The sequence below is a fragment of the Borostomias antarcticus genome (genome assembly GCF_949987555.1).
Source record: "Borostomias antarcticus genome assembly, chromosome: 29".
In the NCBI taxonomy this organism is placed as follows: Eukaryota; Metazoa; Chordata; class Actinopteri; order Stomiiformes; family Stomiidae; genus Borostomias; species Borostomias antarcticus.
In genome coordinates this window covers 900,181-922,947 of record NC_140262.1, presented here as the reverse complement: position 1 = coordinate 922,947, position 22,767 = coordinate 900,181, and the positions used below count along the sequence as shown (strand labels likewise).

General features: G+C 50.9%; 2 protein-coding genes across 2 annotated transcripts in view; one reads left to right on the top strand and one right to left on the bottom strand.

The window, feature by feature from the left end:
* Window positions 1-2,944: 2,944 nt before the first annotated feature.
* Window positions 2,945-8,384, top strand: becn1 (beclin 1, autophagy related). The gene is made up of 12 exons (XM_084459792.1): window positions 2,945-3,004; window positions 4,153-4,286; window positions 4,466-4,530; window positions 4,739-4,797; window positions 4,921-5,011; window positions 5,177-5,313; window positions 5,727-5,921; window positions 6,418-6,564; window positions 6,803-6,952; window positions 7,277-7,337; window positions 7,448-7,590; window positions 8,164-8,384. The coding sequence occupies exons 2-12, from the start codon at window positions 4,160-4,162 to the stop codon at window positions 8,330-8,332; spliced, it is 1,344 nt and encodes a 447-aa protein (XP_084315918.1). The 5' UTR covers window positions 2,945-3,004; window positions 4,153-4,159; the 3' UTR covers window positions 8,333-8,384.
* A 441-nt stretch (window positions 8,385-8,825) lies between these two features.
* The window catches only part of LOC311326818 (serine/threonine-protein kinase tousled-like 2), a 32,206-nt gene continuing 18,264 nt past the window's right edge, over window positions 8,826-22,767 (bottom strand). The window contains exons 11-20 of the mRNA XM_084459791.1: window positions 21,303-21,369; window positions 21,110-21,207; window positions 20,432-20,513; window positions 19,551-19,642; window positions 19,128-19,217; window positions 18,500-18,669; window positions 17,353-17,491; window positions 17,056-17,167; window positions 10,395-10,502; window positions 8,826-9,826 (exon numbers count right to left, since the gene is read on the bottom strand). Of these exons, the coding sequence (XP_084315917.1) occupies window positions 9,653-9,826; window positions 10,395-10,502; window positions 17,056-17,167; window positions 17,353-17,491; window positions 18,500-18,669; window positions 19,128-19,217; window positions 19,551-19,642; window positions 20,432-20,513; window positions 21,110-21,207; window positions 21,303-21,369 (1,132 nt within the window). The 3' untranslated portion in view covers window positions 8,826-9,652. The remainder of the gene's footprint in view (window positions 9,827-10,394; window positions 10,503-17,055; window positions 17,168-17,352; window positions 17,492-18,499; window positions 18,670-19,127; window positions 19,218-19,550; window positions 19,643-20,431; window positions 20,514-21,109; window positions 21,208-21,302; window positions 21,370-22,767) is intronic.

The following is a 22,767-nucleotide window of genomic DNA, read 5'->3' as shown; positions in this document are numbered from 1 at the left end:
CCTCTCACCTGGTGAAGTGGAGGAGAGGGACACTGGTGGATCATTATGTGGTTCTATCTCACCGGCCAGGTCAGTGCCATGCATGTCAAATGACACATCCTCATTCTCTGTGACACTGGTTGAAGGAAAATAAAACAAGTTAATTTGGTGATCTCTAGGGCTGTCCCCGACTCTGAATTTTGTGAGTCGAATCTGATTCGTTATCTATTCAAACCAGAGATTCGTTCCTCCTTTTTTTCTCCATGTGTCTAACGTGAGGCTGAGGGGAGACCGCGGGAGTCAGGACAGCTGTCAAACTAACTCAAACTCACAGGCAGCACAATAAAACATGAATCATCTAGCCCACATTGTCCAACTACTTCTGATGCTCCCATGTTTTCATGCAGTTTCTCATAGCCTACATTAAGGTTGGGCTATTTGACGATAGTCTCCTCATTTGAAAGCGTGCGTGAACAGGCTCACGCATTGAGCAGCAGTCAACAACTGTTTGGGCTGTCGTTAAACGTTAGAGCTCAATCTGTCTATGGGAAAAATATTATTTCCAGCGGATATCTCAGTTAACACAAAAAGATTGATGTAGGAAAGCAGTTTTGTGTTGTGATATTCGGTTTGGGAAATGTGTGTGATTGCTGGCGCACAGTAGGCTAGGCGCACAGCGAGGGGAGGATTCCTACCTTCTTCCCTCCGCTATATCAGTATTAAGTCTCCTTTTACTGCACAACAGACAGCTTCAGTAATAGCCTAGGTCTAAAATGAATGATTTGCCTGTCAGGACTATATAAATCCCAAGGCAGGTGAGTGGTCTTATCACAAGGCAGGTGAGTGGTCTTTAGCCCATCAGCGCATCTTGACAGTGGAGCAAAAAAAACAAACAACAACTGCTCGACTTCAAGAATCTCAACTCGACTTAAGGGTCTCGGACTGATGATTCGACTCGTCGACTTTCAGGGGGCAGCCCTAGTGATCTGAGCTGTCACATTATTTGCACGCACACAATAAGTACAATACTATAGATCATAGATCTAGATCTACATAGATCTAGTATTTTGCATGTGTATATATTTCTTACCTTGTTTGTCTTTGTGGCTGGGACATCCCAGTGAGGTCTGTTGTGGAACAGAAACGTAACTATAGTTATTGCATATCAATTAAATTATATACGGCATGTTCGATATTAAACATGTGTGGACTCACAGTTTGTGCAAGTGTCATGTTCATAGGCCTGAACCATATTCCGTAATCCCTCTACCAATCTCTGAAAGCCAGGACTTTCCTGCAAACTCCTGTGCGTCAAATAAAACACGTTAAAACAAACTATAGGACACTAATTGACATGCCAAACACAAAATGCTAAACCCCCAGGCAGCTTGTAATCACTACTCATATTTGAGAGATTTAGAGACGTAATGAATGTGATAAATTAGTTGAGTCAATATGTATTCAATCACTAACACTTGCCAAGTGGTTACTCTGTTGTCTGTTGTCTCACCTCTTTGTGATTTTAGTCTTGCAAACAGGACAATTGGCCTCCTTCCTCCTACTGCCCTCCAACAGCGTCATCATGCAACTTCTAATCAGGGAGACAGTCACACATGTAGAAGCACAAATCAATGTCACATTTGCTGACCTGTCACTCACTTTCTACCCCCCCACCACCCCACTGACTCTATACCCCCGCACCACTTGCACACAACCTCTGTTCTACATACCTCAACAGCACACACACTGCACACATAACATCGCTCATATATCACACTACACTCTACACACACTGTACATTCACCTACTACATAGACACTCCATTCTGTAGTACGCAAATTGCATTTGTGCCTCCGTTTTTTAAACAGTATTTTGTAATTTGTATATTGCACTGTATTTTGTTTGCAGTGTATTTTGTATTTGCACTGTTTATTGTACTGTATTTACACCGTCGTGTCTTTGCACTGTCCTACGTCGTCTGCCTTAACCCTCTTAACTTCTTAGTATATGTGAACCATATATATGGCAAATAAAACGTATCTTGAATTCACCTGATCATATGTGGATTTTACTTACTTGCAAAACTGATGGTCACATCGTGTAGACACAGGTGTGCTCATCAAGTCCAAACTACATTCAATCAGGAAGTAAGAGATGGGACATTCAATAACTTAGTCATACTGGTAGTCAACAAAGAAACCACAACAAACAGGTCCAAATGTAGGCGGCTACATTAAAGTACACACATGATTATCTCTTCATTGTTTTGAACTAAATAGAGTTACTCACCATATTGGGCACTGCAGAGTGTCCCAGAGGACAGAGATCCCCTGTTTGACGTCTTCTGCTTTGGGGGTTTTCATCTCTCACTCAATCACAAGATCTTTTCTCTGTCACTTCAGGAAACAACACACATTGACAATAAATGAACAGCTGCTGATGAGTTGGTGGACAAACTAGTTAAAGCTAACTACAATGACTGGTACTTTTGATGAATGATAAAGTGAACAGAAAAACACATTTGCACTTTGTCTAACGTGAATGAAAGACCAGCCTCTGCTACAGAGCCAGCCAGCCTGAGCTTGCAGTTAAAAGTGAGTTAGTTAGTGAGTGAGTGAGTGAGTTAGTTAGTTAGTTAGTTTACACAACAATAATGTAGCTAGCTGAGTTAGCTATCATCTAGATGGTCGCACTGTGAGTGCTGGGTGTTTGTAAATATGACAACTACATCTATACATTTGCTTAGGCCCAATAACTAGTGATATAAAACATTTTATGTTAGAAATACAGAAAATAAAGCCGTAAAAACGTTACCTCTAGGTTGTGTAACTAGCAGAGCTGTTGTTGTTGACCGCTTTGGTTTTCCCGCCACTGTCTTTAGCACGAGCCAACTACGCAACGTCCTGTTTCATGACGTCACATCCGTCGTAAACACCAATAGAGGAAGTGCTCAAGAGGTAAGAACATTAAAAGTCATGCGAGAGATATAACGACAATACTGGCGTTAAAACTGAGCTGACGAGATGTAAGTACAGTTGTTCAAGTGCAAATACTTTCAACCAACTGGGAATGAGATCTCAGGTTATTCCTTCCATCGATGGCTTTGCAAGAGCAGTTGAACAACGCTAGCTAACGTTAACTAACAAGCCAGATCTATTTAGTTCTTTCTAATTTAATTCAATTCAATTCAATTCAATAACCTTTATTTAAACTCGAAGGACACTGAGGTTGCCCTCATTTACAGTGGCGACGAGTAAAAGAGATCAAATAGTACAAAGATAAAACATGAATAAAACAGAGGTAAGGCAATAATAACACTAAAAGCACAACATGAAAATAGAGTAAAATAAGTTAAAATAATTAAGAACAGTTAGTGCTAGTTCATATGTTAGTAGCAACATCAACATTTTATTTACACATTTCAAAGCAGTGTAAAGTCATCTCATGTTGATAACGCCGTCTCCGAAACCTTTCGTTAGGCAAGGCAAGTTTATTTATATAGCACATTTCAGCCACAGGGCAATTCAAGGTGCTTTACATGAGACATTTAAAGCATTAAAACAAAAAGCAAGACATTATAGACATTTAAAACAAAAGGCAGGACAAATTAAAAGCATTAAAACAAAAAGCAAGTCATTATAGACATTTAAAACAAAAGGCAGGACAAATTAAAAGCATTAAAACAAAAAGCAAGTCATTATAGACATTTAAAACAAAAGGCAGGACAAATTAAAAGCATTAAAACAAAAAGCAAGTCATTATAGACATTTTAAACAAAAAGCAGGACAAATAGAATACAGGAATAAAAGTGACAGTGCAGTATACTGATAAACATAGCTCCTCTTAGAAAGCAGTGGCAAAAAGAAAAGTCTTCAGGCTTGTTTTAAAAGAACCAAGAGTTGCAGCAGACCTGCAGTTTTCTGGAAGCATAAAAACTGAACGCTGCTTCTCCATGTTTTGTTTTAACTCTGGGGACAGAAAGCAGACCTGTGCCAGACGACCTGAGAGGTCTGGAACGTTAGAACCTTAACGTTAGCCACTTGGATGATTTACGACCTGAAGACAGCGCTAAGCGTTAAACATCTTATGCAATAGATCGACTGGACTGCCGCAGACATTGTTACCAGCTAATGTTAGATAAATGTAGTGTTTTTGTGTTCATGTCCCTTCTAGAATACCAATGGAGGGCTCCAAGTCCTCTAGCACCACCATGCAGGTCAGCTTTGTGTGTCAGCGGTGCAGTCAGCCACTCAAGCTGGACACATCATTTAACGTGCTTGACCGTGTCACCATTCAAGAACTCATTGGTAGGTACCCCCTCCAAAACACACACGCACACACACACACACACACACACACACACACAGAGTTAATCTCACATGTGTTCCAATTGGATTAGTGCAGATGCGGTTGGTATAGGCTCTGTAAACCTCAAGCATGTGACATTTGCAGAGTTGTAGCCATGTCTGTTTATTCCCTCTCTCAGCCCCGTTGGTCACGGTTACACCAAGCAAACAGACAGAAAGCAATGAAGGGGAGAGCGCACCAGAGGTGAGGCACTTTGGACTAATTCAGTTTTGATTTTTCAAAGTCCACTGATTTGGAAAGAGCTCAGATGAGTGTGGTGGAAAGCAATTACTACTGATACTGACTTTTGAAATAGTTTAAAGGGGATAGGGGAACAGATATCAGAGGTGATCTAAAAACATATCAAATGGAAGCCTAGAAGTTGCAAAGTATGTCCTCTCTTCTCGTCCAGGAGACCTTTGTGGAGACAAAACAGGATGGAGTTGCAAGAAAGTTCATCCCTCCTGCCCGGTACAATGACATCTTGTCATCACATCACCACTGTCACCACTTTGTGTGATATCCGTGCCATTTCTCTACATTAATTTGCACATCTAGCTCTCATCCTTGTGACCGTGTCACTCTGTTTTTAAGGATGATGTCCACAGAGAGTGCTAACAGCTTCACTCTGATCGGAGAAGCGTCTGACGGGGGCACCATGGAGAATCTGAGTCGGAGGTTAAAGGTGAGAGTTCATGGTCTGTATTAGTTCTCAAAGCATCCTTATTAAGACCGAAGAGTTGACAAAATAGGATGACAAAAGAGTTCTCTAAATAGTGTGTATGTCATGTCGAAGTAGGTCAACTAGTAAACAGAACTCATTCTACCCCCCCCCCCCCCCCCCCCCCAGGTGACCAGCGACCTGTTTGACATCATGTCGGGGCAGACCGATGTAGACCACCCGCTGTGCGAGGAGTGTACGGACACCTTGCTAGACCACCTGGACACGCAGCTCAACATCACAGAGAACGAGTGCCAGAACTACAAGTGAGTGGGAGAGACACCACGAAGCAGCATCATCCCAAAAATGTATTCACTTAAAGAGCGCAAAACCCCTCAGTATGGTTGCTGAAGCTCTATTTTGGCTTCATTTCAACATAAATGTGCAAAAAAGAAACAAACATGGAGTTAAACCATCCCTGGGTTCATTGGAAGGGTCAGTCCATCATGTGAGTTTTTGGTGGAGGGCTGAGCGGTCCCTTCCATTGAATCCAGGGAAGGTTTAACTTCATGTTTCTGACTTTTCTTGTTTTGACAAGCACCTCCCAGTCTGGATGTGCACGAGTGCTCTCTAATTGACCTAAACGGGTTTAATTTGCGTGTGTGCGCACGTGTGTGCATGTGCGCGTGCGTGCGCGAGCCTGTATGTGTAAATGCCTGTGTTTCTTTCCCCACACCAGGAACTGCCTGGAGCTGCTGTCCCAGATGAAGGTGGAGGAGGAGGAGACGCTGCTGAAGGAGCTGCAGCGTCTGCGGGAGGAGGAGGAGTCCCTGGTCCAGCAGCTGGAGACGGTGGAGGAGCAGCGGGCCGCGGTGGCGGCAGACCTGGCCCTGGGGCGGAGCCACTCCCAGCAGCTAGACACAGAGGAGCTCCAGTGAGTGGAGGAAGGGGAGGGACAGGGAGGGACGTAGAGGTGGAGTGAGAAACAAGGAAGGGCTTGAAATGGAACAGTTGGCTAGTTAAGGAAAGCATCTGGGGCGGCTGTAGCTCAGTTGGTAGAGCGGGTCGTTCAGTGATCGAAGGGTCAGCGGTTCGAATCCCGGCTCCGACTGTCCACATGTCGAAGTGTCCTTGAGCAAGACACCTAACCCCAAATTGCTCCCAATGAGCAGGTTAGCACCTTGCATGGCAGCTACCGCCATTGGTGTGTGAATGTGTGTGTGAATGGGTGAATGAGAGGCCATTGTAAAGCGCTTTGAGTGCCGCTAAGGTGGAAAAGCGCTATATAAGTGCAGTCCATTTACCATGTGTGCCAGTTGCTTTCATTGACATGAATTCAGTTGCTAGCATTGAACAAGTTCTCGACTCCTCTACCCGAGAATCCATTATGGCACCTAGTATGCTAAGACTCCGCCCCTGCTGTCCGCCAGGTACCAGAAGGAGCACAGCGAGTTCAAGCGGCAGGAGCTAGAGCTGGTTGACGAGCTGAAGAGCGTGGACAACCAGATGAGATACTGCCAGATCCAACTGGACCGCCTGAAGAAGACCAACGTCTTCAACGCCACCTTCCACATCTGGTAAGGGGACACGTGCATACTCATACACAACCAGTGTTTATCAGTGCACAGTACATGGTTGAACAGATTCTTTTGGTGACAGTTCAGTTCACCATTAGTCGTCAACAGCAGTTAGAGCTATCCTATGGAAACCTAATTGTCCTTGGATACAAATTTAAAAAAGCAGATGGCTTCAAGCACAAGCTCCAGGAAAAAAAAAGAGTTGACCTTTTCTTTCCGTCCGTCATGTGGAACTTAGGCACAGTGGTCAGTTCGGCACCATAAACAACTTCCGCCTGGGCCGGCTACCCAGCGTCCCCGTTGAGTGGAACGAGATCAACGCCGCCTGGGGACAAACTGTGCTGCTGTTACACGCCCTGGCCAACAAGATGGGCCTCCGCTTCCAGAGGTCGGGCATCTCACACACCTGCAGTATACACCTCAAACACCGTTTGTTTCCAACCAGTTTTGTGTACATTACTTAACCCTGTCGATACGACCACGTCACCGGCAACATTTTAAAAATATCTAACAAATATTTAATAATATTAAAAAAAATATCTAACAAATCTAAAAAATTCCTCACTCCAACACTTTATGAAAACAGAGAAACTGCGCTTTCTAGTATTATAGGGAAAATCCAATTAATATTCAAAATGTTGTCACTGTACTTTCAGGGTTAAAAGGGTTAAAATATGTACTGAATGATGGTTGTGTGAACTTTTCTCTGCAGATACCGCCTGGTACCATATGGAAATCACTCCTACTTGGAGTCACTAACAGACAAATCCAAGGTATACAATTAGTAACGTATATCCTTTTCAAAGTAAGTACATGTGCCTCCCCCTTTTTTACATTTTGGTTTATCCCACATTTTGCCTGGCCCCTTATTCTCTCTGTGTAGGAGCTACCACTCTACTGCTCGGGGGGCCTGCGCTTCTTCTGGGATAATAAGTTTGACCACGCCATGGTGGCCTTCCTGGACTGTGTGCAGCAGTTTAAGGAGGAGGTGGAGAAGGGGGACACCGGATTCTGCCTTCCCTACAGGTCAGTGTTCACAAGTTTAAGTTCTTCTACATACCCACCTTCACAGTTTGGACATCGGAGGCTTTATTTTCACTTCACTGAATACCACATCAATACCATGTTGATCAACATCTGCCTAGTCTGTTATTGCTGTTCTTTACCAATGGTTGTATAACTAATAGCATATATTGCTAATAGCATCTATTACTAATACTACTATAGCTAATAGCATCTATTACTAATACTACTATAGCTAATAGCATATATTACTAATACTACTATAACTTATAGCATATATTACTAATACTACTATAGCTAATAGCAATAACAGCTGAAGGTTCAGTACTGTTGACCAGCTGACGTAAACATGCACTGATAATAGTTCTGATATGGTTTTTGGTGCAGAAAACAAATGGGCTGTATTGTTGTATGTTTTAGAGCTCATACACTAGGACATGTTTTTCCTTCAAGCAAAACTTCACAGGAAAGCACAAAGTGTGTATTTGACAGCGCGTGTAGCTACTGTGGATTTGACAGCGCGTGTAGCTACTGTAACTCCCCAACTCTCTCCCTCCGCCCCCCCCTGGTTCTCAGGATGGACGTGGAGAAGGGCAAGATCGAGGACACGGGCGGCAGCGGCGGCTCCTACTCCATCAAGACCCAGTTCAACTCGGAGGAGCAGTGGACCAAGGCGCTGAAGTTCATGCTGACCAACCTGAAGTGGGGCCTGGCCTGGGTCTCCTCCCAGTTCTACAACCGATAGGAGGTTGATGAGGAAGAGAACTTCTCTGGATTTTGACTTTAGACCTTCCTGAAACGGCACGTGTAAAGAACATGTTCCTCATATGTTATTTTGCCATTGCACTGACCCTGGAGCAGGGGGGTGGGGAGATTAGGGGAGGGGTGGGGGGGTTGGGGGAGGGGGGGGAGAGAGTATTTTGAGCTGTTGCTGATATTGAGGGTGGCTCTGGCATTTTTTTCATGACAGAATCTCCATGCACATTTCAATATTACCAGGAATATTCAAGTTTTTTCGCTGCCTGTGCAAACCGTTTGAGAGAGCATTCAGGTTTCATATTCTAGTTCTAGCTACACCGTTGCAAATATTTAATTGTCAAGATAACACTGCATTGGTTTGCAATAAATGAAAATTCTTAAGTTCCCCACATTCTTGACCATTTCACAGGAAGCTGACAAACGAGCCCAAGTCTTACCAACAGTTGGATTTAATGGTTTATATGAAGTATTGTCGAGTCTCTCCCCCTTCTTCACAACAACACATCTTTTTATATTCAGCCTCCCTCAATGTAATGAATAACACTGAGGGTGGAAATCTCATGAAAAAATAATGGACTGAACCAGCGAAAATAAAAGCCCACTTCCAGTTCAATATCCAATAAAACGGTTAAAACGGATTGAAATCGGTCAAAACGTGACGAGCCTTCTTGTAAATATCCAACATTCACGTAGTCGGTTCAGCGTCTGCGTGTGTTAACCATGCCCTATCAACCAGGCATGCCTTCAACTTTGGTCATCAAATGAAGAAACGTCCTGTTCTTTTGAGCCCTTCCAAAACGACTTCACAATTCACCCTTCAGATGGCGTGAAAATTGATAATTCTATTATTGAGGAAAATAGTTCAACGTATGATACAGTTTCAAGCAATAAGGGGACAAAAAGTAGCAATGGTTCTTCTCTCAAACGTCCAATGGAATGGAGCTGCTTGGTCCATCGATACACCCGACCTCCTCAGCGGTGATTCCTCCGGGCTGTCTGACGGTCTGACATGTAAGATGCCCCTCTGTACAGAAGAGGGTTTCCCTTCTTCCTATCAGGGGTGTGTGTGTGTGTGTGTGTGTGTGTGTGTGTGTGTCCCTCCTCGTCCCTTCACTCCCTTTGAACCGAGGCTGAAGGAGTGAAGTGGGAAGGAGGGGAGGCCTGATGTGTGTGGGGTTTGGCCCCCGTGGAGGGAGAGGCCCTTCGGGGTTTGGCCCCCGTGGAGGGAGAGGCCCTTCGGGGTTTGGCCCCCGTGGAGAGAGAGCCCCTTCGGGGTTTGGCCCCCGTGGAGGGAGAGGCCCTTCGGTCAGTTGGAGGCACTGCTGTTGTAGGAGCTGGAGGTGGAGGGCATGGGGGCCCCCAGGGGCACGCCGGTGCCAAGGGACTTCCGTATGTGAGGCATGAGGAAGGGGTCGCTGGACAGCTGCAGCACGTCGATGCGGTCCTCCTTGCGGTACGCCAGGCAGCGGCGGATGAAGGCCTGAGACAGAGAGAGAGAGAGAGGGGGAGGGAGAGAGAGAGAGAGGGAGAGAGGGAGAGAAAGGGAGAGGGAGAGAGAGGGGGGGGAGGGAGAGGGAGAGGGAGAGAGGGAGGAGAGAGGGAGGGGGGGAGAGAGAGGGGGGGGGAGGGAGAGGGGGGGAGAGAGGGGGGGGGAGGGAGAGGGAGAGGGAGAGAGGGAGGAGAGAGGGAGGGGGGGAGAGAGAGGGGGGGGGAGGGAGAGGGGGGGAGAGAGGGGGGGGGAGGGAGAGGGGGGGAGAGAGGGGGGGGGAGGGAGAGGGAGAGAGAGATGAAGGAAGTGTGGGTTTATATTTGTGAGACTTGGCATGTTGGTGCCACAGAGAAGAAAAATCACACCCAGGTAGTGAAGTAAGCGGCGCAGGTCTATGAGCAATCTCTCCTGCCCTCTGCTGGTCTGCAGCGGTATTAAATCTCAAGCTATGAACGGACGGACACACCGTCACGTATAGAAGAATAACGGACTCTCACTGTGTGTGTGTGTGTGTGCGTGCGTGCGTGCGTGCGTGTGTGTGTGTGTGTGTGTTGCTCACCTTTGCCTCTGTCGTGACCACGGGTTTGGGGGGAAACTGCACCTCTGTGGCTTTCAGGATGGTGTTCTCCTGGAGGATGTCCTGCTGGGACTGGTTGTGACCGAAGGGCTACGGGACAGGAGAGGGATGAGGTCACACAGGAGAGGGAGGAGGTCAGGGAGGAGAGGGAGGAGGTCAGGGAGGAGAGGGAGGAGGTCACACAGGAGAGGGAGGAGGTCACACAGGAGAGGGAGGAGGTCACAGGAGAGGGAGGAGGTCACACAGGAGAGGGAGGAGGTCAGGGAGGAGAGGGAGGAGGTCACAGGAGAGGGAGGAGGTCACAGGAGAGGGAGGAGGTCACACAGGAGAGGGAGGAGGTCAGGGAGGAGAGGGAGGAGGTCACAGGAGAGGGAGGAGGTCACACAGGAGAGGGAGGAGGTCACACAGGAGAGGGAGGAGGTCACAGGAGAGGGAGGAGGTCACACAGGAGAGGGAGGAGGTCACACAGGAGAGGGAGGAGGTCACAGGAGAGGGAGGAGGTCACAGGAGAGGGAGGAGGTCACAGGAGAGGGAGGAGGTCACACAGGAGAGGGAGGAGGTCACACAGGAGAGGGAGGAGGTCACAGGAGAGGGAGGAGGTCACAGGAGAGGGAGGAGGTCACACAGGAGAGGGAGGAGGTCAGGGAGGAGAGGGAGGAGGTCACAGGAGAGGGAGGAGGTCACAGGAGAGGGAGGAGGTCACACAGGAGGGGGAGGAGGTCACACAGGAGAGGGAGGAGGTCGCAGGAGAGGGAGGAGGTCACACAGGAGAGGGAGGAGGTCACAGGAGAGGGAGGAGGTCACACAGGAGAGGGAGGAGGTCTCACAGGAGAGGGAGGAGGTCACACAGGAGAGGGAGGAGGTCACACAGGAGAGGGAGGAGGTCACACAGGAGAGGGAGGAGGTCACAGGAGAGGGAGGAGGTCACACGAGAGGGAGGAGGTCACACAGGAGAGGGAGGAGGTCAGGGAGGAGAGGGAGGAGGTCACAGGAGAGGGAGGAGGTCACAGGAGAGGGAGGAGGTCACAGGAGAGGGAGGAGGTCACACAGGAGAGGGAGGAGGTCGCAGGAGAGGGAGGAGGTCACACAGGAGAGGGAGGAGGTCACAGGAGAGGGAGGAGGTCACACAGGAGGGGGAGGCGGTCACAGGAGAGGGAGGAGGTCACAGGAGAGGGAGGAGGTCACACAGGAGAGGGAGGAGGTCGCAGGAGAGGGAGGAGGTCACACAGGAGAGGGAGGAGGTCAGGGAGGAGAGGGAGGAGGTCACAGGAGAGGGAGGAGGTCACAGGAGAGGGAGGAGGTCACACAGGAGAGGGAGGAGGTCAGGGAGGAGAGAGAGGAGGTCACAGGAGAGGGAGGAGGTCACACAGGAGAGGGAGGAGGTCACACAGGAGAGGGAGGAGGTCACAGGAGAGGGAGGAGGTCACACAGGAGAGGGAGGAGGTCACACAGGAGAGGGAGGAGGTCACAGGAGAGGGAGGAGGTCACAGGAGAGGGAGGAGGTCACACAGGAGAGGGAGGAGGTCACAGGAGAGGGAGGAGGTCACAGGAGAGGGAGGAGGTCACACAGGAGAGGGAGGAGGTCACACAGGAGAGGGAGGAGGTCACAGGAGAGGGAGGAGGTCACAGGAGAGGGAGGAGGTCACAGGAGAGGGAGGAGGTCACACAGGAGAGGGAGGAGGTCACAGGAGAGGGAGGAGGTCACAGGAGAGGGAGGAGGTCACACAGGAGAGGGAGGAGGTCACAGGAGAGGGAGGAGGTCACACAGGAGAGGGAGGAGGTCACAGGAGAGGGAGGAGGTCACACAGGAGAGGGAGGAGGTCACACAGGAGAGGGAGGAGGTCACAGGAGAGGGAGGAGGTCACACAGGAGAGGGAGGAGGTCACAGGAGAGGGAGGAGGTCACAGGAGAGGGAGGAGGTCACACAGGAGAGGGAGGAGGTCACACAGGAGAGGGAGGAGGTCACACAGGAGAGGGAGGAGGTCACAGGAGAGGGAGGAGGTCACACAGGAGAGGGAGGAGGTCACACAGGAGAGGGAGGAGGTCACAGGAGAGGGAGGAGGTCACAGGAGAGGGAGGAGGTCACAGGAGAGGGAGGAGGTCACAGGAGAGGGAGGAGGTCACAGGAGAGAGAGGAGGTCACAGGAGAGGGAGGAGGTCACACAGGAGAGGGAGGAGGTCACACAGGAGAGGGAGGAGGTCACACAGGAGAGGGAGGAGGTCACACGAGAGGGAGGAGGTCACACAGGAGAGGGAGGAGGTCAGGGAGGAGAGGGAGGAGGTCACAGGAGAGGGAGGAGGTCACAGGAGAGGGAGGAGGTCACAGGAGAAGGAGGAGGTCACAGGAGAGGGAGGAGGTCACAGGAGAGGGAGGAGGTCAGGGAGGAGAGGGAGGAGGTCACAGGAGAGGGAGGAGGTCAGGGAGGAGAGGGAGGAGGTCACACAGGAGAGGGAGGAGGTCACAGGAGAGGGAGGAGGTCACACAGGAGAGGGAGGAGGTCACACAGGAGAGGGAGGAGGTCACAGGAGAGGGAGGAGGTCACACAGGAGAGGGAGGAGGTCACAGGAGAGGGAGGAGGTCTCACAGGAGAGGGAGGAGGTCACAGGAGAGAGAGGAGGTCACAGGAGAGGGAGGAGGTCACACAGGAGAGGGAGGAGGTCACAGGAGAGGGAGGAGGTCACACAGGAGAGGGAGGAGGTCACAGGAGAGGGAGGAGGTCTCACAGGAGAGGGAGGAGGTCACAGGAGAGGGAGGAGGTCACAGGAGAGAGAGGAGGTCACAGGAGAGGGAGGAGGTCACACAGGAGAGGGAGGAGGTCACACAGGAGAGGGAGGAGGTCACACAGGAGAGGGAGGAGGTCACAGGAGAGGGAGGAGGTCACACAGGAGGGGGAGGAGGTCACAGGAGAGGGAGGAGGTCACACAGGAGAGGGAGGAGGTCACACAGGAGAGGGAGGAGGTCACACAGGAGAGGGAGGAGGTCACACAGGAGAGGGAGGAGGTCACAGGAGAGAGAGGAGGTCACAGGAGAGAGAGGAGGTCACAGGGAGAGGGAGGAGGTCACAGGAGAGGGAGGAGGTCACACAGGAGAGGGAGGAGGTCACACAGGAGAGGGAGGAGGTCACACAGGAGAGGGAGGAGGTCACAGGAGAGGGAGGAGGTCACACAGGAGAGGGAGGAGGTCACAGGAGAGGGAGGAGGTCACAGGAGAGGGAGGAGGTCACACAGGAGGGGGAGGAGGTCACAGGAGAGGGAGGAGGTCACACAGGAGGGGGAGGAGGTCACAGGAGAGGGAGGAGGTCACAGGAGAGGGAGGAGGTCACAGGAGAGGGAGGAGGTCACACAGGAGAGGGAGGAGGTCAGAGGAGAGGGAGGAGGTCACACAGGAGAGGGAGGAGGTCACACAGGAGAGGGAGGAGGTCACACAGGAGAGGGAGGAGGTCACAGGAGAGGGAGGAGGTCACACAGGAGAGGGAGGAGGTCACACAGGAGAGGGAGGAGGTCACAGGAGAGGGAGGAGGTCAGGGAGGAGAGGGAGGAGGTCACACAGGAGAGGGAGGAGGTCACAGGAGAGGGAGGAGGTCACACAGGAGGGGGAGGCGGTCACAGGAGAGGGAGGAGGTCACAGGAGAGGGAGGAGGTCACACAGGAGAGGGAGGAGGTCGCAGGAGAGGGAGGAGGTCACACAGGAGAGGGAGGAGGTCAGGGAGGAGAGGGAGGAGGTCACAGGAGAGGGAGGAGGTCACAGGAGAGGGAGGAGGTCACACAGGAGAGGGAGGAGGTCAGGGAGGAGAGAGAGGAGGTCACAGGAGAGGGAGGAGGTCACACAGGAGAGGGAGGAGGTCACACAGGAGAGGGAGGAGGTCACAGGAGAGGGAGGAGGTCACACAGGAGAGGGAGGAGGTCACACAGGAGAGGGAGGAGGTCACAGGAGAGGGAGGAGGTCACAGGAGAGGGAGGAGGTCACACAGGAGAGGGAGGAGGTCACAGGAGAGGGAGGAGGTCACAGGAGAGGGAGGAGGTCACACAGGAGAGGGAGGAGGTCACACAGGAGAGGGAGGAGGTCACAGGAGAGGGAGGAGGTCACAGGAGAGGGAGGAGGTCACAGGAGAGGGAGGAGGTCACACAGGAGAGGGAGGAGGTCACAGGAGAGGGAGGAGGTCACAGGAGAGGGAGGAGGTCACACAGGAGAGGGAGGAGGTCACAGGAGAGGGAGGAGGTCACACAGGAGAGGGAGGAGGTCACAGGAGAGGGAGGAGGTCACACAGGAGAGGGAGGAGGTCACACAGGAGAGGGAGGAGGTCACAGGAGAGGGAGGAGGTCACACAGGAGAGGGAGGAGGTCACAGGAGAGGGAGGAGGTCACAGGAGAGGGAGGAGGTCACACAGGAGAGGGAGGAGGTCACACAGGAGAGGGAGGAGGTCACACAGGAGAGGGAGGAGGTCACAGGAGAGGGAGGAGGTCACACAGGAGAGGGAGGAGGTCACACAGGAGAGGGAGGAGGTCACAGGAGAGGGAGGAGGTCACAGGAGAGGGAGGAGGTCACAGGAGAGGGAGGAGGTCACAGGAGAGGGAGGAGGTCACAGGAGAGAGAGGAGGTCACAGGAGAGGGAGGAGGTCACACAGGAGAGGGAGGAGGTCACACAGGAGAGGGAGGAGGTCACACAGGAGAGGGAGGAGGTCACACGAGAGGGAGGAGGTCACACAGGAGAGGGAGGAGGTCAGGGAGGAGAGGGAGGAGGTCACAGGAGAGGGAGGAGGTCACAGGAGAGGGAGGAGGTCACAGGAGAAGGAGGAGGTCACAGGAGAGGGAGGAGGTCACAGGAGAGGGAGGAGGTCAGGGAGGAGAGGGAGGAGGTCACAGGAGAGGGAGGAGGTCAGGGAGGAGAGGGAGGAGGTCACACAGGAGAGGGAGGAGGTCACAGGAGAGGGAGGAGGTCACACAGGAGAGGGAGGAGGTCACACAGGAGAGGGAGGAGGTCACAGGAGAGGGAGGAGGTCACACAGGAGAGGGAGGAGGTCACAGGAGAGGGAGGAGGTCTCACAGGAGAGGGAGGAGGTCACAGGAGAGAGAGGAGGTCACAGGAGAGGGAGGAGGTCACACAGGAGAGGGAGGAGGTCACAGGAGAGGGAGGAGGTCACACAGGAGAGGGAGGAGGTCACACAGGAGAGGGAGGAGGTCACAGGAGAGGGAGGAGGTCTCACAGGAGAGGGAGGAGGTCACAGGAGAGGGAGGAGGTCACAGGAGAGAGAGGAGGTCACAGGAGAGGGAGGAGGTCACACAGGAGAGGGAGGAGGTCACACAGGAGAGGGAGGAGGTCACACAGGAGAGGGAGGAGGTCACAGGAGAGGGAGGAGGTCACACAGGAGGGGGAGGAGGTCACAGGAGAGGGAGGAGGTCACACAGGAGAGGGAGGAGGTCACACAGGAGAGGGAGGAGGTCACACAGGAGAGGGAGGAGGTCACACAGGAGAGGGAGGAGGTCACAGGAGAGAGAGGAGGTCACAGGAGAGAGAGGAGGTCACAGGGAGAGGGAGGAGGTCACAGGAGAGGGAGGAGGTCACACAGGAGAGGGAGGAGGTCACACAGGAGAGGGAGGAGGTCACACAGGAGAGGGAGGAGGTCACAGGAGAGGGAGGAGGTCACACAGGAGAGGGAGGAGGTCACAGGAGAGGGAGGAGGTCACAGGAGAGGGAGGAGGTCACACAGGAGGGGGAGGAGGTCACAGGAGAGGGAGGAGGTCACACAGGAGGGGGAGGAGGTCACAGGAGAGGGAGGAGGTCACAGGAGAGGGAGGAGGTCACAGGAGAGGGAGGAGGTCACACAGGAGAGGGAGGAGGTCAGAGGAGAGGGAGGAGGTCACACAGGAGAGGGAGGAGGTCACACAGGAGAGGGAGGAGGTCACACAGGAGAGGGAGGAGGTCACAGGAGAGGGAGGAGGTCACACAGGAGAGGGAGGAGGTCACACAGGAGAGGGAGGAGGTCACAGGAGAGGGAGGAGGTCAGGGAGGAGAGGGAGGAGGTCACACAGGAGAGGGAGGAGGTCACAGGAGAGGGAGGAGGTCAGGGAGGAGAGGGAGGAGGTCACACAGGAGAGGGAGGAGGTCACAGGAGAGGGAGGAGGTCACACAGGAGAGGGAGGAGGAGAGGGAGGAGGTCACACAGGAGGGGGAGGAGGTCACACAGGAGAGGGAGGAGGTCACACAGGAGAGGGAGGAGGTCACACAGGAGGGGGAGGAGGTCACACAGGAGGGGGAGGAGGTCACACAGGAGAGGGAGGAGGTCACAGGAGAGGGAGGAGGTCACACAGGAGAGGGAGGAGGTCACAGGAGAGGGAGGAGGTCAGGGAGGAGAGGGAGGAGGTCACACAGGAGAGGGAGGAGGTCACACAGGAGGGGGAGGAGGTCACACAGGAGAGGGAGGAGGTCACAGGAGAGGGAGGAGGTCACACAGGAGAGGGAGGAGGTCACAGGAGAGGGAGGAGGTCAGGGAGGAGAGGGAGGAGGTCACAGGAGAGGGAGGAGGTCACAGGAGAGGGAGGAGGTCACACAGGAGAGCGCTGGTGAGGGAGGAGCGCTGGTGAGGGAGGAGCTCTCTGAAGCCTGGCTGCTCTGAGCCAGTGAGGCGGAGGGGGTGTGTTTACCTTGCGCCCGTAGAGGCTCTGGTAGAAGATGACCCCCACTGACCACACGTCCACCTTGTTGGAGATCTTAGGCGGCTCCTTGCCCACGACAAAACACTCAGGGGGCAGGTACCTGCAAGACACACACACACACACGCGCACACACACACACACACACACACACACACACACACACACACACGCCCACAGCCATGTTAAGTGACCTCCTCACCAAAATATTAATGACATTGTGAAAGGGGTTCATCAATCTATTGAGGCTATGTGTGTGTGTGTGTGTGTGTGTGTGTGTGTGTGTACCAGTAGGTCCCCGCCCCCTGGGAGGTCAGCTCCATCCCGTCCACAGAGTTGTAGCTGTCGTCGTCCATGATCTTGGACAGGCCGAAGTCTGTGATCTTGATCTCGCCACACGCCGTGCCGTTGACTAGGAGGATGTTACCTACCGAGGGTAGAGGAGAGAAGGAGATAGGAGACAGGTGTGTGATTTAGTGTGCAGGAAAAAAACATGGATGACATAAGCAGTCAGTTTATCACACCTTTCTAAGTGAGGGATGTAAGCATTTCTTGAATGTTGACTAGATTATTTTTTACTAGTCTGGCTTGCATGTAAAGATTCACCAACAAATGGAAAACATGTTTCTGGTTGATTGGTAGATCTAGATTCTCCGGCTTTAGGCCTGGGCCATAGCACACACACACCAGTATTTGTAGTAGTTTTGAGCTTCTCTCACTCTGAAATGTAATTTAATGTAATTTATTGCTTTATAGATGTTCTTATCTGGTAGACAAACATACTTTTACAGCTCACTTATCTGGCCCCCGGGTGATTACTGTTTTTTTGCTTCCCTCTGGAATATGTAGAGTGTGGGTCGTATGCCCACCTCCCTTGTTCTCTGTAAAGCGCATTGTGTTGCCTCTGGGTATGAAATGCGCTATACAAATAAAGCTTTGATTGATTGATCTCACACTACTGCGTGCTACTGCTATTATGTCTTTTGTAATATTGCAACTTGCAGTGAAAACACTGGCGTGAGGTTTGTGAAGGCGAGACGCTCACCTGGTTTCAGGTCGTAGTGGATGATGGGGTGTGTGAGTGTGTGTGTGTGTACCTGGTTTCAGGTCGTAGTGGATGATGGGGTGTGTGTGTGTGTGTGTGTGTGTGTGTACCTGGTTTCAGGTTGTAGTGGATGATGGGGTGTGTGTGTGTGTGTGTACCTGGTTTCAGGTCGTAGTGGATGATGGTGTGTGTGTGTGTGTGTGTACCTGGTTTCAGGTCGTAGTGGATGATGGTGTGTGTGTGTGTGTGTGTGTGTGTGTGTGTGTGTGTATCTGGTTTCAGGTCGTAGTGGATGATGGGGGGTGTGTGTGTGTGTGTGTGTGTGTGTACCTGGTTTCAGGTTGTAGTGGATGATGGGGTGTGTGTGTGTGTGTGTGTGTGTGTGTGTACCTGGTTTCAGGTCGTAGTGGATGATGGGCGGTCGGATCTGGTTCAGGTACTTGAGTGCGTTGACGATCTGCAGGATGATGGAGCGGCCCTCCTTCTCCGACATCAGCTTGTGCTGCTTCAGGTAGAAGTCCAGGTCGTTCCCCTCGCAGTACTCAAGAACCGTGCAGAACCTGCAGTCCAGCACATGGTAAATGGACGGCACTTATATTGCGCTTTTCCACCTTAGCGGCACTCAAAGCGCTTTACAATGGCCTCTCATTCACCCATTCACACACACATTCACACACCAATGGCGGTAGCTGCCATGCAAGGTGCTAACCTGCTCATTGGGAGCAATTTGGGGTTAGGTGTCTCGCTCAAGGACACTTCGACATGTGGACAGTCGGAGCTGGGATTCGAACCACTGACCCTTCGATCACTGAACGACCCGCTCTACCAACTGAGCTACAGCCGCCCCATAGCCAAGACAGACGGAGAATTCATGTAGTGTTGAAGCATTATGCAATCCCACAGGGAAGACAAGATTACATGGAGCAACATTTAATTCACCCATCAGTTTATGAAGACACAGCCTCACGAGCAACTGTAGAGTTATATTTGATAATGGTCGGGACAGTGGAGGACTTACGAGTCTGTGTCGAGTGAGAAATAGTCGTAGAGTTTGACTATTCGGGGATGGTCCAGTTCCTTGTGGATTCTATACTCTCTACACGCGTGCCTGAGGACAAGAATGAAGGATGGAACATGTTATCCCAGCTGCGAGGGTTAGAGAGAAAATAAACAACCCAGGCAAAGTCAAAAACAGAAACAGAGGCCAGCAAACAAGACAAAAGGAGGGTAATATGTCACAAAACTGCAGATACACTTCAAAATTACAATTACAGAGTTACTCTTCGAAAGAAGTCAAATACCTCATGTCCAAGACACTTGTGGGGATTAAGTTAAAAGCCCTTATTTCACGGATATCAAAATATTTAAAAATGTTCCCGATGAGTAACATGACAGCTCTACAGAAACATACCAAAACAAAAAAGAAGAAATAAGAACTCACTTGTGGTAGTTTTCCTTCTTCTCGTCCCTCCAGTTCTTGTTGAGCTGGTGGATTTTAACAGCTACGTATCTCTGTTCCGTCACGTCAAAGGCCTGCGAGGGAGGGGGGAGGGTTGTGAGGGAGGGGGGGAGGGTTCAATCAATCAATCAATCAAAGCTTTATTTGTATAGCGCATTTCATACCCAGAGGCAACACAATGCGCTTTACAGAGAACAAGGGAGGTGGGCATACGACCCACTCTCTACATATTCCAGAGGGAAGCAAAAAAACAGTAATCACCCGGAGGCCTACACACAGACTACACACAGACTACACACAGACTACACAGACTACACACAGACTACACAGACTACACAGACTACACACAGACTACACATAGACTACACAGACTACACACAGACTACACACAGACTACACAGACTACACACAGACTACACACAGACTACACAGACTACACACAGACTACACAGACTACACAGACTACACACAGACTACACAGACTACACACAGACTACACACAGACTACACACAGACTACACAGACTACACACAGACTACACAGACTACACAGACTACACACAGACTAGACTACACATAGACTAGACTACACATAGACTACACATAGACTAGACTACACATAGACTATTAGACTACACAGACTACACATAGACTAAACAGACACTACACACAGACTACACACAGACTACACAGACTACACATAGCGGAAAGTCCTCCACTGACGAAGTACGCAACAATTAGAAATGGGTGGATTTGCAAACTATTAGACTGGTGAACTATAATGATGGCTACATGCACGTTTCCTTCACTTCTCAGTCCTGCATCTCTTCCGTAGACTGAGGGAAAGGCAGGGCGTGGTCTTACCTTATAGACTTCACTGAAGCCACCTCTTCCCAGTAAATATAAGAGAAGGTACCGCTCGTTCAATGTGGGATGATCTTTGAATCTGTGGTCGGAGGGGGTAACAAGTACAATCAAGTAAGAAAGAGAGAAATATTAAGCTCCTCCCACTCGACTGCAGTCTGTCACACCACAACCTGGAAGCCTCCAACATAGACACTGCAGTAACAGTCCACACACTTCAAACACTTCTGACCCTTCTGAGTGAAAAGGATAGGGGAACAAACAGAGGAATAGCCAGTTTTGTCTGTAAATGGACTGCACTTATATAGCGCTTTTCCACCTTAGCGGCACTCAAAGCGCTTTACAATGGCCTCTCATTCACCCATTCACACACACATTCACACACCAATGGCGGTAGCTGCCATGCAAGGTGCTAACCTGCTCATTGGGAGCAATTTGGGGTTAGGTGTCTTGCTCAAGGACACTTCGACATGTGGACAGTCGGAGCTGGGATTCGAACCACTGACCCTTCGATCACTGAACGACCCGCTCTACCAACTGAGCAACAGCCGCCCCTCTGTAGTCCTTATTAAGTGGGTGAACCAGCAGGGCAAGCGAGGGGAAGGCCAGCGAGGGGAAGGCCAGCGAGGGGAAGGCCAGCGAGGGGAAGGCCAGCGGTCTGAGGAAACGACCACGTACTGGGAGTTGTCCTCGTTGTGTATTCTCTTCAGTTCCCGGATGTGAAGGTTCCTCACTCGCTCCAACCTCTCCAGCTCCGCCTGGATCTCCGCCTCCTCCTGGAAAAGAACGCAGCTGTCAATCACTCGTTCTAACAACTGATTGGCCAGGGCGGGACGAAGGGATAAAAAAAAATAAAGAGCAGCGAGCGTACCTTTTTAAGATGGCCGAGCCGAAGTTTGAAAATTTCCTCCTGCTCGTGATATTCAGCGAGCGACAACCTGCGAAATTCCCCCCAAAACACACAATTCAGTTATCTTCAACTATTTCACATATGGGCACATCATTACACGCAAAGCCTGAGTTTCTTTCCCAGTAAAAAAAAAAAAAGAAGAAAAGAGGACCCTGACATGCAGTGTTAGGGCCATAGACGTATACACTAGACGCCACATTGACGTTGATTTGATTGCTGCCGGACGAAAAATGCAGCCGCCATCTTGGTCCGGTACCGAGCTCCGCGAGTAAACTAGTGATGGGTCGGTCGCGAACGATACGGCTCTATGTGCCGGCTCTTTTAAGTGAAAGATGATAAATACATAGTTGTTAGCTGATAGATACAACGAAAACTATTGGATGCTGCTGTTTTGCACTTTGTCATTTTTATTTATTTATTATTTATGTTATTTGACTGTTATGGATAGTTCAAAGACAAAACTATTTGTTTCTACTTATCTTCTAGAGTTATCTCTTGATGCAGGGTTACTTTTACTGACTGAAACTGCTGAGGAGAGCGGTTGTCACGCGACAGCGGTACCGGACAATATGGCGGCCGTATTTTGCGCCGCTCAATCCATTATGAGTCATCTCGTGTTCATATCTATGGTTAGGGCCACGTACATATCTGTCCATATACTTGTGTGTTGTGTTTGGTCTTCCCTTCCGTTTCTCCCCCCTCTCTCATTCTACATTCAGGTGTCCATCTGTGATTGGCTTCAGCTGGTCGCCCGTCCAATCAGCCAATCAGATAACAATCACATGATCATCTGGCTTCCATTCAAACCCCTCCCGTCTTCTGTTCGGGATCCAAATGGTTCCCGTTACAGTATGTGTTTGTGTTGGCTCGGCGTTTTGCGGTCTGTAGCTACTCTGTTTTGGTGTCTTTGACAGATGATCTGGGTTATGGTTTGTTTGGTTCTTCGCACAGGCGGAAGGGGATTGGTCAGACGGCCGTGGGCGTGCGTACACCCCCATCACATAGTTTATCCTTGTAATCTCCTTGTAATCTCACCAATTTAGGAGTGGGGGGCCTCTCTTATTAGATGAGATTGTATATTTATGCAATACTTCAGGTAATCACTTTATTTGTGATTTCTTTCCTATGGAACGCTTCATAGTTCCCTGTGGTGTTGTGTGTGTGTGTGTGTGTGTGTGTGTAAATAAATATTTAATTCCATCTTTTTTCCCGGTTGGCTGTTGCTGTGTCCATATGTTGTCTAGGGGATGGAAACCCTGGCCTCTAACAGAGGCCAACACAGAGGCCATAACAGCACCACCTCCTACTCTTCAACCAGCACAACAAAGACATGTTTGCAGTGAAACGATGATTCAACAAGTTCCCTCCGGGGACGAACAAAGTCCCTGTATCTAATAACCTGAGCTCTACTGTGGAGGATAGAGGG